The 15,397-nt window shown below is 45.4% G+C and overlaps 1 protein-coding gene across 1 annotated transcript in view; it reads left to right on the top strand.

The window, feature by feature from the left end:
• The window catches only part of PRKCG (protein kinase C gamma), a 58,260-nt gene extending 44,296 nt beyond the window's left edge, over positions 1-13,964 (top strand). The window contains exons 15-18 of the mRNA XM_048517058.1: positions 1,326-1,406; positions 4,260-4,367; positions 5,133-5,273; positions 11,422-13,964. Of these exons, the coding sequence (XP_048373015.1) occupies positions 1,326-1,406; positions 4,260-4,367; positions 5,133-5,273; positions 11,422-11,652 (561 nt within the window). The 3' untranslated portion in view covers positions 11,653-13,964. The remainder of the gene's footprint in view (positions 1-1,325; positions 1,407-4,259; positions 4,368-5,132; positions 5,274-11,421) is intronic.
• Positions 13,965-15,397: the final 1,433 nt, after the last annotated feature.

Here is a 15,397-nt window from a genome sequence, read left to right as displayed (position 1 = left end):
CTGCGGCAGACCCTACTAAGCCAATAGAGAACCACCGTTGTGTAATGGTTAAGAGCAGGTGCACTGTAATCTGGAGAACTGGGTTTGATTCCCCACTCTGCCACTTAAGCTGTCGAGGTTTATCTAGGGAACTAGATTATCTTGTGCACTCCAAAACAGGCCAGCTGGGTGACCTTGGGCTAGTCACAGTTCTTCAGAGCTCTCTCAACCCCACCCACCTCACAGGGTGTTTGTTGTGGGGGGGGGGGCGGGGACGGGAAAGGAGATTGTACGTCCCTTTGAGTTTCCTTATAGGAAAGAAAGGGTGGATATAAATCCAAACTCTTCTTCTTCTTCTGTAATTCTACTAACATCTTTTTCTAAGACAGATTATTTATTTATTTATGTATTTATATTTTAGATTTATTATCTCGTCTATACGCTGCACACAAGATAAAAATGATGTGAGAGAGGAGCCAACCAGGTTTATGTACGGGTCTAGTCCATTTACATATGAGTCATGTGTGTGGTATCTAATTTTCACAACAAAGGGGCTCAGTGAATCCTTCAGGGAGGGAACCCCCTGAACAGTTGGCTCAAAAGCACACAAATAACTATAATTTTTGATTTGAGGTAATTTATAACCAATCTGTTTGTTTGACAATAATTGTGAAAAGCTTGTAAATATCTCAGGAGGCCAACTCTAGTGAATGAAAGAATGGTAGTATCGTCAGCTTAGAGTAGCAAAGGGGTGTCCCTGGTGTCTAATTTTGGAGGGTGGCCATTAATTTTATTGAGAGCTGGTGCTAAATCATTTCAAAATAGATTAAATAGATGTGGAGCCAAAATGCATCCTTGTCTCACTCCAGTATTGATCGGGAATTTTGGAGATAATTCACCTTTGTTTGTATATTTAACCTGGCTATAATTATCAGAGTGAATTTTTTAAATAAGAAATAATAAGCGAGGCTCCATCTGCAGCTTCCTAAGTTTTTCCCAAAGTATATTCCTTTGGAGAGAGTCAAAGGCACTTTTTAAATCAATAAATGCCACATATAATTTCTTTGTGCCCTGTCTCATATATTTATTTGCTAAAAATGCCGGAAGAAAACAGTGGTCTATGGTGGATTTGCCATCTGTAAACCCAATTTGTTCTGGTCCTATAATTGAATTCCCAAGGATCCAGGCCTTAAGAATACGCTCTAGATGTTTTGCGCACACAAATAACAGTCTGCAACCCCAGATGTATTGGCCAACTCTCTGCCCCAGTTGACCCTATCTCTTTCACAAAGGACCCAGGACTTGTGGCTCATAGCTCTTTTCCCTCTCCTTTCTCCCCATCTTAGATTATTGCCTACCAGCCTTATGGGAAATCGGTGGATTGGTGGTCATTTGGTGTCCTCCTTTATGAGATGCTGGCTGGGCAGGTGAGTTTATTCCAAGCAGAGCCCCCCCCCCCCCAAGTTATCCATTCCAATTCAAAGGTATTAACAGTGGCGTATAAATAGGGGGAGGGAGGTCATTTCACCCAGACACCATTTATCTGGATCGCATGGGAGTCACATTTTAGCCACATTCCCTCTCCTCCCTGCACCCAACCTCCAGCCAAACTCCCCCCCACCCCCCTGTAAAAAACCCTTTACCTTTGTGGGTGGAAATCCAGGCAGCTCTAGTCTTTGGCAAGTGGTCTGGGGAAATGGCGCTTGGCAGCCCCTGGACAGGGTTTTGGCAGCAGAGTCACTGAGACCCTGATGCTAGAAGGAGAGCCTTCCCGGGCCTTCTACACCTCTCCATTGCAACACCTGTAGGGCTTCTGCAGGGAGTGTCCTGCATGCCTGCTTGGGGCCCTTTGCGGAGCATACATAAGACCCCCTCCCCAGTGGTGGGATCCAAAAATTTTAGTAACAGGTTCCCTCACCAGCGCCCCCTCAGCAAAGGGGGCAGAGGCGTACCTAGGCAAACCTGAACCCTGGGCAAAACCTGAGTTGGATGCCCCCCCCCATGGGCAGCCACCCCACCACGACCCCAAACTTTTTTTTGCACCAGGTCATTTCTAAATCATCATTATAGAAAATGCCCCAACTCACAAATCTGAACACAGCAATGGTGAAACACACAGGTTCTTTGATAGAGACTGGTGAGATAAAAGGTACGAAAGGCTGAGAATCAACGAATTGCAGTACCTGAAAGGGATTAACCCGGTTCAGGGAGTTACATTATTAGTCGCCATTGCTATATGGAACCTTCACGTTCGAAGGCAGGATGCCTCTCGGGGAGGCGAGGGCGTGGAGATGGAAAAGCGGACCCGATTAGTAACCCCCTCTCGGCACACACAAATAATTAGTAACCCACTCTCGGGAACTGGTGAGAACCTGCTGGATCCCACCTCTGCCCCCCCCCCAAAGCCAGCACCTTGACTCCTGCAAGGGTCACATGAAGGCTGCTTTACATCAGCGCTGGTCTCAGCTGCAGAAAAAGGTTTTGTTTTGTTTCGTAGCCCTGACTGGCAAGGGGGAGTTCAGCAGGAGGGGCGTGGTGGTGGGGATTTTGGCTGGGGCGTATTTTGTAGCTGCATGCCCCTGGGTATTGGGAGGAAATAGCTGCCAAGTCTGGTGATGAGGCTGTAAGCCAAGCAAGGCCAATAGCGAGTAATGGATCTTGATGGGATTGATTTTGCAATGATGGTTAGAATCTGCGAGGGATTCTTGTTTAAGTATCTGATTAGGGTGCTGTTCCGATAGGAATGTTTTATAAGGTGTTTCGGCTAGCTGCTGTGCGAGTCTGTGTGCTGCGGTCTCCCTCCGAGCCGCTCAGTGCTTTCTTTCTCTTTCTTCTACAATGAGCAGGGGTGGTTGGGGTCATTTCATGCAAATCTTTGTGAGCACTTGAACAAAACCATGAAGAGGAATCGCTGCAGTTAGTTGCTTTGTCAGGGAGGAATAGACTGTACCACTGTGATCAAAATCCAAGCTTTTTACAACATGCTGGATTCTAAAGAGCATGGATCTAGTAAGAGAGGGCTGGAGTGGACTCTCAGAAAAAATAGAGCATGCTTTCAGGACCTACAAGGTCCTATGTCCCAAGTGGATCCTGGAATTCAGTGAGAAAGAGATTAGTCTGAGTTGTGCAGTTAGGATTAGGTCCAGTGATGGGATTCATCCGGTTCGCACCGCTTCGGCAGAACCAGTTGTTAAAATGGTGCTTGTAATCAAATTGTTCAATTATTTGAATCCCAGCACCGGAACCAGTTGTTAAATTATTTGAGTCCCACCACTGATTAGGTCCCATTGAATCCAGTAGATCTTCTGAGTGAATTTGTGTTGGGTAAGAGAGGCTTCACATGGGGTAATTGGCAATTGGGGTGCAGTCCTGGTGAGTTTCGTTGCCTTCATGCCCACTTTCAGGACCTTGTTTCTATGGGTATCCTTATGGCCCAGGTATCTAGTTCTTCCTTTTGCACGAAAGCCTGGAAGAATGGAAAGAGGAAATGCAACTTATGCATTCCCCGTGCTACAGTGGTGGGATCAAAAAAATTTAGTAACAGATTCCCATGGTGGTGGGATTCAAACAGTGGCGTAGCACCAATGGGGCTGAGCGGGGCACGACAGGGGTGTGGCCGGGCATTCCAGGGGCGGGGCATTAATAATTTCTCTGTTACTGTAAAAAAACTCTTACTGTAAAAAAAAGTTCCTAATTTCCAGCTGGTATCTTTCTGTCCATAATTTAAACTCATTATAGCAAGTCCCATCGTCTACTGCCAACAGAAACAACTACTTCTCCTCTAATTGACTGCCTGTCAAATACTTAATACTTTCAAATACTTAGTTTGGTTTCTAGAAATCAAAAGAAGGAGACTTTCCTTAAACAAGGAACTTTACCATATTTCTAAAACATGTTTTTAAAACAGCCCAACAGGGAGAATTTTCCCGTTTTCTATCTTCGCTAACCAGCCACATAGGAAACAACAGGACTTTATGATTTTTGGACCGAATGGAATTTCTAACGGAAAAGCAGACCCAGTTAGTAACCCCCTCTCGGCACACACAAATAATTAGTAACCCACTCTCGGGAACTGGCGAGAACCTGCTGGATCCCACCTCTGCCCGTGCATCCTTATATATCCCTTTAGGAGAGGTCTGTGTTTTTTCTTTGGTGTTGGCAACATCTTTTGTGACCTTGACTTCATGCAAGAAGGAAATCAGACCCTGGGATTCCGCAATGGGTTCTAAACCTGGAAGAGAATACATCAAGCTCACTTTCCCTGTTTTCCCTATCTGCAGCCGCCATTTGATGGAGAAGATGAGGACGAACTGTTCCAGTCCATCATGGAACACACGGTGTCCTACCCCAAGTCTCTTTCACGAGAGGCTGTTTCCATGTGCAAAGGGGTGAGTCCTGGAAATGAATCGATGCCCCAGAGGAGCAAATATTCCTTCACCGAGGACAAGACTTGATCTTTTGAGGAAAATAAAGCGTTCCTTCCCTCGGTTTCCTTGGAATACTCATGTGGAAGTGGGAATTGAAGGGAAGAACTTATGGATGAATGTATTCCACTGCTCCCTCCATGCTGTTTTTCATTGATTTGGTTCCCCTCAAGATGGGTTGAGATTCCAGAAAACTGGAACTAAGCCCACTGAATGGGGAAGTACTGTTGGGATAGTTGCAGGAAAGAGAAGAGAGAGGGAGAGGGAGAGGGAGAGAGGGGGGGGAGAGAGAGGGAGATAGAGAGGGAGAGAGAGAGGGAGAGAGAGAGAGAGGGAGAGAGAGAGAGGGAGAGAGAGGGAGAGAGAGAGAGAGGGAGAGAGAGGGAGAGGGAGGGAGAGAGGGAGAGAGAGAGAGGGAGAGAGAGGGGGAGAGAGAGAGGGAGAGAGAGAGAGAGGGAGGGAGAGGGAGAGAGAGGGAGGGAGGGAGAGAGGGAGAGAGAGGGAGAGAGATATGGAATTAAGCATTCCTGTTTCTGGTCTGCCCATTCACCCACATACATATTCAGTGCCTCCACATGCTTCTGGATAATGTGACTTTAAAGCATGTATTTGCTGATAGAACATCTCATTCCATGACCTACCATGAGCCAAGAAGGTTTTGAGCTCCTGGGGCCTGAGCTCCTTTGAAACAGAAGGCAGCAAACTTTTTCTCTCTCCCTCCTCCTTCAGTTCTTAACCAAGCATCCGCTGAAGCGCCTGGGATCCGGGCCTGAGGGGGAGCGGGATATCCGAGAGCACGGCTTTTTCCGCTGGATGGACTGGGAGAGACTGGAAAATCTGGAAATTGCCCCACCGTTCATCCCCAGGCCAGTGAGTAACGCTAAGATTTTTTCCCCCTCATTCATGCACATTCTGTGAAGCAGATTTGTATTGCGCTGGACATTCACACATGCAGAGTTGAAGTACTGTGTCTCATGTATCAGAACAAATGTAGCCTGTGTGTATGAATACATGGCTACAAATATATTAATTTTTTATCATCATCATCATCATCATCATCATTATTATTATCATCATCATCATCATTATTGTTATGGTAGATTTCACAGCTGCCAGATCTTTAGCTGGTTGTTGGCCTTCATTACAATTCGAGCCTCACCCAGAGGCTCATTATGATGATGATGGTGATGGTGATGGTGATGGTGATGGTGATTATGATGATTATGATGATTATGATGATTATGATGATTATGATGGTGGTAGGTTTCACAGCTGCCAGATCTTTAGCTGGTTGTTGGCCTTCATTACAATTCGAGCCTCACCCAGAGGCCTAGGTGCATCATCATCATCATCATCATCATCATCATCATCATCATCATCATCATCATCATCATCATCATCATCATCATCATCATCATCATCATCATCATCATCATCATCATCATCATCATCATCATCATCATCAATTCAATTTAATACCCCGCCCACCCCCTAAGGGCTCTGGGCAGTGTACAAACCAGTGCATAACTACAATACATAATAAACAGAACAAAATATACACACAATATTAAAACATTAAAAAACACAGCAGCATTAACACAACCATTATTGGTCGACCACAATTAAATTTAGGCACAAACTTCTGTACATACTCAGATATTTGGCCCCTTCCACACATGCACAATAATGCACATTCAGTCCACTTTTCACAAGTGTTTGAAAGTGGATTTTGCTGTTCCGCACAGTAAAATCCAGCTGCAAAGTGGATTGAAAGTGGATTGAAAGTGCATTATTCTGCATGTCCGGAAAGGGCCTTTGTGCACGCATTGCCACAGGTGCGCTTTGCTGTCATGTTACTGTGTTACTTCTTTGTTGGCACGTGTGATTCTGTGTGAACATACAGCAGTTTTCATAGCTGAACCTCCTCTTTAAGATGTACATCTGTTTGAATATTTATCATGTATAAAGGGGGAAAGGCTCCCACAGTGGCCAAGAAGCATTTCCCGTTCTGCTTCCCCGACCCCTTTCTTGCCCCTTTTCCTCCTTTAGAACAGAAAGATGATTTCAGAGTTGCAACATGCTGAAGATCCAAGCATGAAGCTTTCGAATTGCCAATTTTTTTTCCATTTTAAAATGTCGCTTTCCTTCGTTGCTGATCTCACTTGGCATGAAGTTTCATTGAAGCTTCCTGAATGGTGACACTGGAATGCCTTTGAAAATGAACCAACATAAAATTTGTTCTACTTAATACCCATTTTTCTTGTCCCAAGATGTAAACATCAATCTTTCAAACGTGATTTTTTTTTGCTTTTTTGAGGCTTTAATTGTTGTAGTTAAACCTTCTCTTTCCAACTCTTCGTCTGGAGAATAAATTAAAATCTGGTAAACAAGGCTTGGAAAGTCAACAGAGAATGGAAAAATCCTTTCCTCTCGCACTGAGGATACCCCTCGGGGAGGTGGGGGGCTCCTTGTAGTGGGTGATTCGATCATTAGAAATGTAGAGAGTTGGGTTTGTGAGAGGGGTGATGACCGCATGGTGACTTGCCTGCCTGGTGCGAAGGTTGCGGATGTCACGCTTCGTCTAGATAGGCTTTTAGACAGTGCTGGGGTGGAGTCAGCAGTTGTGGTCCACATTGGCACCAACGACATTGGGAAATGTAGCCGGGAGGTTCTGGAAGCTAAATTTAGGCTGCTAGGAAACAGGTTGAAGTCCAGGACCTCCAAGGTGGCATTCTCAGAAATGCTACCCGTTCCACGCCAAGCAGGGCGAAGCTAGGCAAGCCGGAGATACAGGGTCTCAATGCGTGGATGAGAAGGTGGTGTAAGGCAGAGGGTTTCAGATTTGTCAGGAACTGGGGAACCTTTTGGGACAAGGTAGGCCTGTACAAACGGGACGGGCTTCATCTTAACCAAAGAGGAACCAGGCTGCTGGCGCCAACATTAAAAAGGTGGCAGAACAGCTTTTAAACTGATCACTGGGGGAAAGCCGACAGGAGCTGAGGTGACTTCGGTTCGGAATACAGTATCTATGGGGATGCAGACAGAGAGGGAGGTTTTTCTAAATCAACCACATACAAGCTAGGAACATAGCAATGTGCATGTGACAAGGGATAGTGTCTACAAAAGACTTGAGGGTAAAGCACATCAATCCCAGGTTAAGGACAGAGACAGGGTATACAGGTGTCTCTATGCTAATAGTAGAAGCATTCGACCTAAAATGGGGGAACTAGAGTTCAGAGTTTTGAAGGAGGACTTTGATATAGTGGGCATTACAGAGACATGGTGGAATGAGGAGAACCAGTAGGATGCTGTTATACCAGGCTACAGGCTCTATAGGAAGGATAGGATAGGGCGCATTGGGGGTGGAGTTGCCCTTTACATCAAAGAGAGCATAGTATCACATAAAATAGACAATGCAAGGGGAGCTGGTTCCCCTACAGAATCACTGTGGATATCAATACCAGGTGTGAAGGACAGTTTAATATTAGGAATATATTATCGTCCCCCTGACCAAAGTGCACAAGAGGATTCTGAGATGGAAAAGAAATTAGAGAGGCCAACAAAAACAAAACGTAGTGGCAATGGGTGATTTTAACTATCCCCATTTAAACTGGAAAAATGCATGTTCAGGTCAGAGTAAGGAGAGAGCATTCCTGGATAGGCTAAATGACTGTGGCTTAGGGCATATGGTTGGGGAAGGAACCAGGGAGATGTGATCCTAGATCTAATTCTATGTGGGACCGAGGATCTGGTGCAGGAAGTCAGTGTTGTTGAGCCGATAGGGAACAGCGACCACAATGCTGTCAGATTCAGTATCTCAGCATGCGAACAAGTGGCAACTACTAATGTAGTTACATTCGCCTTCAGAAAGGGAAATTTCTCAAAGATTGGGGGGATAGTGCGCAGGAAGCTGAAAGGGAAAATCAAGAGAGTCAAAACTGTCCAAAATGCTTGGAGGTTATTTAAAAACACAGTAATAAAAGCTCAGCTGGAATGTGTTCCACAGGTTAGAAAAGGCAGCACCCAGTCCAAAAGAAAGCCACCATGGTTAACAAGAGATGTTGAGGAAATTATCAGAAAAAAGAAAATGTCTTTTAGAAAATGGAAGTCCAGTTTGGCTGATGAAGAATATGAGAGGGAACACAAATGGTGGCAAAAGAGAAGCAAGTTAGCTGTAAGGGAGGCAAAAAAAGGATTATGAGGAACGCATGGCTGCGAACATCAAGACCAGCAACAAACAGTTCTTCAAGTACATCAAAAGCAGGAAGCCAGCAAGGGAAGCGGTAGGCCCGTTAGATGACAAAGGAACAAAGGGTGTGCTAAAAGATGGCAGGGAGATTGCAGAGAAGCTGAATGAATTCTTTGCATCTGTCTTCACCCAAGAGGAGGTGAGGAACATTCCTGCACCTGAACCAAGCTTCTTAGGAGGCTTAACCGAGGAACTAGTTAAGATAGTGGTAGACAAGGAAGAAGTTCTGGCAGCCATTGATAAACTAAATGTTACCAAATCCCCTGGCCCAGATTGCATTCACCCAAGAGTTCTTAAAGAGCTCAAGCATGAAATTGCTGATCTTCTCACTTTAATATGCAACTTATCCCTGGAATCAGGCTCCATCCCTGAAGACTGGAAGATGGCCTATGTCACACCAATCTTTAAGAAAGGATCTAGGGGGGACCCGGGAAATTACAGGCCAGTCAGTTTGACATCTGTTCCTGCTAAATTAGTAGAATCTATCATTAAAGATAAATTATAAAACATGTAGAAAAGCAAGACCTGCTGAGAAAGAGTCAGCATGGCTTTGCAGAGGCAAATACTGTCTTACAAACTTACTAGAGTTCTTTGAGGGTGTAAACAGGCATGTGGACAGGGGTGAACAGGTGGACATTGTCTACTTGGATTTCCAAAAGGCTTTTGACAAAGTTCCTCACCAGAGACTGTTGAGAAAACTCAGCAATGAAGGAATAAGAGGGAAGTCCTCCTATGGATTAAAAAACTGGTTGAGAAACAGGAAACAAAGAGTGGGTGTAAATGGGAAGTTCTCACAATGGAGAGATGTGGGGAGTGGTGTCCCCTAAGGATCCGTTTTGGGACCAGTGCTCTTTAACCTATTCATAAATGACCTGGAAGTAGGGGTGGGTAGCGTGGTGGCCAAGTTTGCAGATGATACCAAATTATGTAGGGTGGTGAGAACCACAAAGGATTGCGAAGAGCTCCAAGCGGACCTTGATAAATTAGGTGAGTGGGCTCAGAAATGGCAATGCAGTTCAATGTAGCAAAATGTAAAGTGATGCACAACAGGGCAAAAAAAATCCAAACTTCACATACACGCTACAGGGGTCAGTGCTATCAGTCACAGACCAGGAAAGGGATTTAGGCGCCTTAGTTGATAGTTCCATGGGAATGTCAACTCAATGCATGGCAGCTGTGAAAAAGGCAAACTCTATGCTGGGGATCATTAGGAAAGGAATTGATAATAAAACTGCAAAGATTGTCATGCCCTTATATAAAGCAGTGGTGCGACCGCACTTGGAGTACTATGTCCAGTTCTGGTCGCCGCATCTCAAAAAGGATATTAAGGAGATAGAAAAAGTGCAGAGAAGGGCAACAAGGATGATTGAGGGACTGGAGCACCTTCCCTATGAGGAGAGGCTGCAGCGTTTGGCACTCTTTAGTTTGGAGAGGAGGCGGCTAAGGGGGGATATGATTGAAGTCTATAAAATTATGCATGGGGTAGAAAATGTTGACAGAGAGAAATTTTTCTCTCTTTCTCACAATACTAGAACCAGGGGGCATTCATTGAAAATGCTGGGGGGAAGAATTAGGACTAATAAAAGGAAACACTTCTTCATGCAACGTGTGATTGGTGTTTGGAATATGCTGCCACAGGAGGTGGTGATGGCCACTAACCTGGATAGCTTTAAAAGGGGCTTGGACAGATTTATGGAAAAGAAGTCGATTTATGGCTACCAATCTTGATCCTCTTTGATCTGAGATTGCAAATGCCTTAACAGACCAGGTGATCGGGAGCAACAGCCGCAGAAGGCCATTGCGTTCACATCCTACATGTGAGCTCCCAAAGGCACCTGGTGGGCCACTGCGAGTAGCAGAGAGCTGGACTAGATGGACTTTGGTCTGATCCAGCTGGCTTGTTCTTATGTTCTTATGTTCTTATGTTCTTAGCTAAGAATTCAGCATTTGCATGTGATGTTTCTGATTTGAGAAATGCCATTAAGTTGCTTAACTCTCCTTATTATTATTATTGTTATTATTGTTATTATTATTATTGTTGTTGTTATTATTATTGTTATTATTATTATTGTTGTTGTTGTTGTTGTTGTTGTTGTTGTTGTTGTTATTATTATTAATTAAACTTGCTATACCGCCCTATCCCCAGAGGGCTCAGGGCGGTGAACAACACAAAATCATACAGAAAACATAAAAATCTTAAAACAAATACATTCTAAAATAGGGCCCACGAGACCCATATACCACCCTCTTCCAAAAAAATGAGGAGGGGTCCCAGTGATGTTAGGGGACCCTACTAGCGGGGGGGGGGGGGGGGGCGGGGCATTATCGGCGGCTGGGCTCTCCAAAGGCCCAGTGGAACAATTCGGTTTTACAGGCCCTGCGGAACTCTCCAAGGTCCCGCAGGGCCCGAATAGCTGATGGTAATGTGTTCCACCAGGCCGGTGCCAGAGCTGTAAAGGCCCTGGCCCGTGTGGAGGCCAGCCACGTCATCGAGGGGCCAGGGATCTCCAGTAGATTCGCCTCTGCTGATCGCAGAGGACGAGCCGGGACATATGGGGTAATGCGGTCCCGAAGGGACGAGGGTCCCGGGCCGCGTAAGGCCCTTAGAAAATTAGCAAATTAAGAGGCAGGAGGGTTGACATGAAACAGAAGACAGAGCAAATTGTTTAAGAGCTGGAGCTTCAACAACAAAAAAAAGATCGAGACTATAATTCTTTCTTTTCTCTTGTCCCTTTCCTTTCCCCCTTTTCTTCCGTTCCCTTCTTCCAGTGTGGCCGGAGCGGGGAAAATTTCGACAAGTTCTTCACTCGAGCGCCGCCGGCTCTGACGCCTCCAGACCAGCTGGTCCTTGCCAGCATTGACCAGAGCGAATTTCAGGGGTTCACCTACATGAACCCTGAATTTGTACACCCGTCCACACTGCGGAGGGGGAGCCTGTCCCCCACTAACTTGCCCCTCTCTCCCACAGGGATTCTCCCTTCCCCTACTTCCCTAGTGTGACTCCATTCACTTTAATAACCTTTGACCCTAACACAGCCCTCAGCCAAACCTTGCCCATAGATCTCTGCTCTCGTGAGCATGACTCCGACCCTAACCAAGACCCTTGAAAACATTTTATTACCACCTCCTCCAAGTGTGCTGCTTTCATCCTCCTTTCATCCATGAGGTGAAACTAAATCAGCAGAGATAAGAAAAACAGGTAGCTTATATAAGAGACAGGTGAATTAGGAATATTAGACTTTCCCCTTTTTGAACCTCCCCAAGTTTAACTGAGAGTTGTGTTCACACAAGCAGGCCGAATTGTGCCATCAATATAGCGGGTATTTAGGAGTGGAGCCCCATGGCACAGAGGGGTAAGCTGGATAGGACTTCTCCATATTGCCCCTTGCCACTTCGACAAGATGGAGTTCCTTGCGCCTATCGGAGGAGCTGAAAGCTACGGAAGTGTCTTCCTCTAGATCCTGAGTTTAACTAACCTCTGTCCTCCTTTGCTATTTGGGGATGACCTCGCTGTCCCTTCCTTTCTTAAAGGTAGAATTTTTACATTATTTCAGTTTGGCTGTTTCCCGCTCCGTCTGTTGAGTGTGACATACCAGCAGGGTGTGAGGTGATGAAACCAAAATCGTTAGCATAACCAGGAACTTGAGTGCTTCTGAGCTTGTTGCCTCCTTCCTTCAATTCCTCCTCCTTTCTTCCAGCAACTAGTTTCCAGGTGAGTTCCTGAGAATGCAGAGTGTAGCCACGATAACTAAAATATTGGGGTGAATTCCTGGGGGGAGCGCATTTCTCCACACAAGCTATGGAGAACAGACCTAAATGTGGTTGCAACCATTTCTGGGACTGAAGGCCCTGGGCAAAGAGACATGAGGAAGAAAGGGGGTAAGGGGGTGTTCTAATATTTCAGCCCACCAACCAGAGAAGAGACAGGACTTAGTATATCAGCCAAGCACCCACTCACAGTATTCCAGATGTTTGAAAGTGAGAGGTATGGAAGTCTACCCTTTCTTATTATCAGCCATGACCCAGTGTGGAAACATTTTTTTGTGTGGGATTAAAACATTAGAGTTGCGAACGTATGTTAACTGAGTTTGAGCAGCCGCTCTTTGAAAGCGGTTTTTCCATAGGAGAAAATACCAGGAAATATCCCAACCAAGCCTCTAAAAACTGGCCATTCCAATAATTCCCTGTAATCCTTTCAACCGCAGATCCTTTTCCCAGACCCTAAACCTACAATAAGGTGCAGCCTCATGGCGTTTTCCTGTCCATGTGCTATAGTGTAAGAACAAAACCCTAAACATGATATACCTATCCACAACTCCTTTTCCTGACTATACATGAGGTAAGCTTGTCCCCATAAAACTCCTACATAAAGCTAAATTATCCCTCTTTTTCCCATGATGCCTCACTTCACTGACTTCACCCCTGCTCAAGTCCCATTACAGACACCCTGGATTGTTTTCTCTAAGATGGCCTCCCTTCGCACACCATCTCACCTGTTGGGAATAAAACTGTGGAAAGAAGCAACGATGACGGTGGAGGTGGCACCAGACACTGAGGAGAAAATATTTCCCTCCTTCTGTCACAAAGCATGTCCGAATGCAACCTTCCCCCCCCCCCTCTTTGGTGCATGGACTATTATATGAATACTATACATTTATTTATTTACTACTGAGATATATGTATCTTCCAAAATCTCTGTTATCCTAAACCGGCGTCCATCAACCTGCATTTGTTCCCCTCACGTGTACCTGGCGATCTCTTTCCAGCTTTAAAACTGAGGTGTGGTAAACTGAAGATAGCTCATTCAGCCCCCGACCCCTCCCTCCTTGTCCTCCAGAGCTGTTCTTAAATGACCAGAGTCTATATAAGCTGAGTCATGATTTTTTTAAACCTTTCCTTAGTGACACGAGAGTTTTTGTGCGACGTAAAGCTTGGTCAGAGGCAGGCAATGGTAAACCACCTCTGAACATCTCTTGCCTTGAAAACTTTATGAGCTGACTGAGTCTTGCTGGCGCTTTCCACCATAAAGTTTGGTATGTACTGCCTGAGGGAAAAATCCATCCATCTCAAGTTCTTTAAGGGCTGCTTCCACATAGTGAGGATTCTCCAGTTGCTCACAGAAATGGTGAAAACCCGGAGGCATCTGCACCGGCAACGGGTCTCCCCCATGGGAATTTCCTGCTGCTACCCCGTTGGAGCCCCCATCTCTTTGCTTTGCCACCGGGTTTTTTAAACATCTCTAATTGTTGTAATGTTTACCGTTAGAGGCCCCTTCCGCACGTGCAGAATAATGCGCTTTCAATCCACTTTCACAATTGGGGTGCTGTGTGGTTTCCGGGCTGTATGGCCGTGTTCTAGCAGCATTCTCTCCTGACGTTTCACCTGCATCTGTGGCTGGCATCTTCAGAGGATGCCAGCCACAGATGCAAGCGAGACGTCAGGAGAGAATGCTGCTAGAACACGGCCATACACCCCGGAAACCACACAGCACCCCAGTGATTCCGGCCGTGAAAGCCTTCGACAATACACTTTCACAATTGTTTGCAAGTGGGTTTTGCTATTCAGCACAGCTGCAGGGTACACCAAAAGTGGATTGAAAGTGCATTACTCTGCATGTGTGGAAGGGCCATAGTCTTACAGCTGTTACCATTTTTTGTAAAAGGCCCTCTGGCAGCATGATGGAGAAATTGACAGTTGTGAAGGCCAATGGCTGGAAAATGGCACCAAAGGGGGTGGGACCTTTGCAAATGCTCATCTTCCCATCCAGAGGGTACAACGAAAGAGTTGGTCAGCAGTGTAGCACAGCTGGAGGATGGAAACATAGAAAGAGGGTGGTTAGAGGGCAGCTTTACATAGACGCTCCAAATAAAAAGGGCTCCAGTTTGGAAGCAACTGAGGAGAAAGGGGTGCCGTGTGGAAGCAGCCTGAATGTGGTAAATACCAGCTTTTGCCATAAGAGGACATGCTCAAACAAAACGTTGGTTGTGCTAGCCTGACAGGGTTCCAATTGGCTTCTGGCTACTTCTACTGTTCCAAAAAGTAACTTGAAAACTGTGCCTGAATTGGCAATGGAGGGGGCAAAAAATAATAATGTTCTGATGGAGGGATGTTTGTGTACTTAATGAAACGCTGAAACGTTGCTCTCCTTTGCCGCGTGGAACAAGACTCCCAGTCTTGGGGCTCCCGTTCCAGCAACCCTGTTTTGATGGTTCCATCTCGCCTCGAAGATTTTCGAAGCGAAACCCTTTTCAGCATTAAGACGGCAGCGTGGTTGAGCCTTTTCTGAAGAAGTCTGGATTCTCTGGCAGCATTTGAAATTTTAATTTACCGTATATACTCGTGTATAAGTCGACCCGCATATAAGTCGAGGCACCTAATTTTACCACAAAAAACTGGGAAAACTTATTGACTCGCGTATAAGTCGAAGGTGGGAAATGCAGCATCAATTGAGGCATCAGTAGGTTAAATGTTTTTGAATATTTATTTCAAAGAAAAACAGTAAACGGGCTCTGTAAGTGGAAAAGAGGGTCAACAAGAACAATATGGTATCAACAATAACTTTAAAAGTACAAGAACCTTAGCTCAACCAGCAACCAAGCTAAAACACAAGAGTTAAAATCCTTCAAAACTGGATTCCTCATCATCATCTGTATGTCCAGATGTAACCCAACTTAGATTTTAAGAGGGATATTATCAGAAATGAAAAATCTACTATTAGCTTCCATTGTAAACAATGGGGGATGGG

Source organism: Sphaerodactylus townsendi, linkage group LG15 (genome assembly GCF_021028975.2).
Source record: "Sphaerodactylus townsendi isolate TG3544 linkage group LG15, MPM_Stown_v2.3, whole genome shotgun sequence".
NCBI lineage: Eukaryota > Metazoa > Chordata > Lepidosauria > Squamata > Sphaerodactylidae > Sphaerodactylus > Sphaerodactylus townsendi.
The sequence above is the reverse complement of the archived record's forward strand: the minus strand, read 5'-3'. Positions and strand labels throughout refer to the sequence as shown.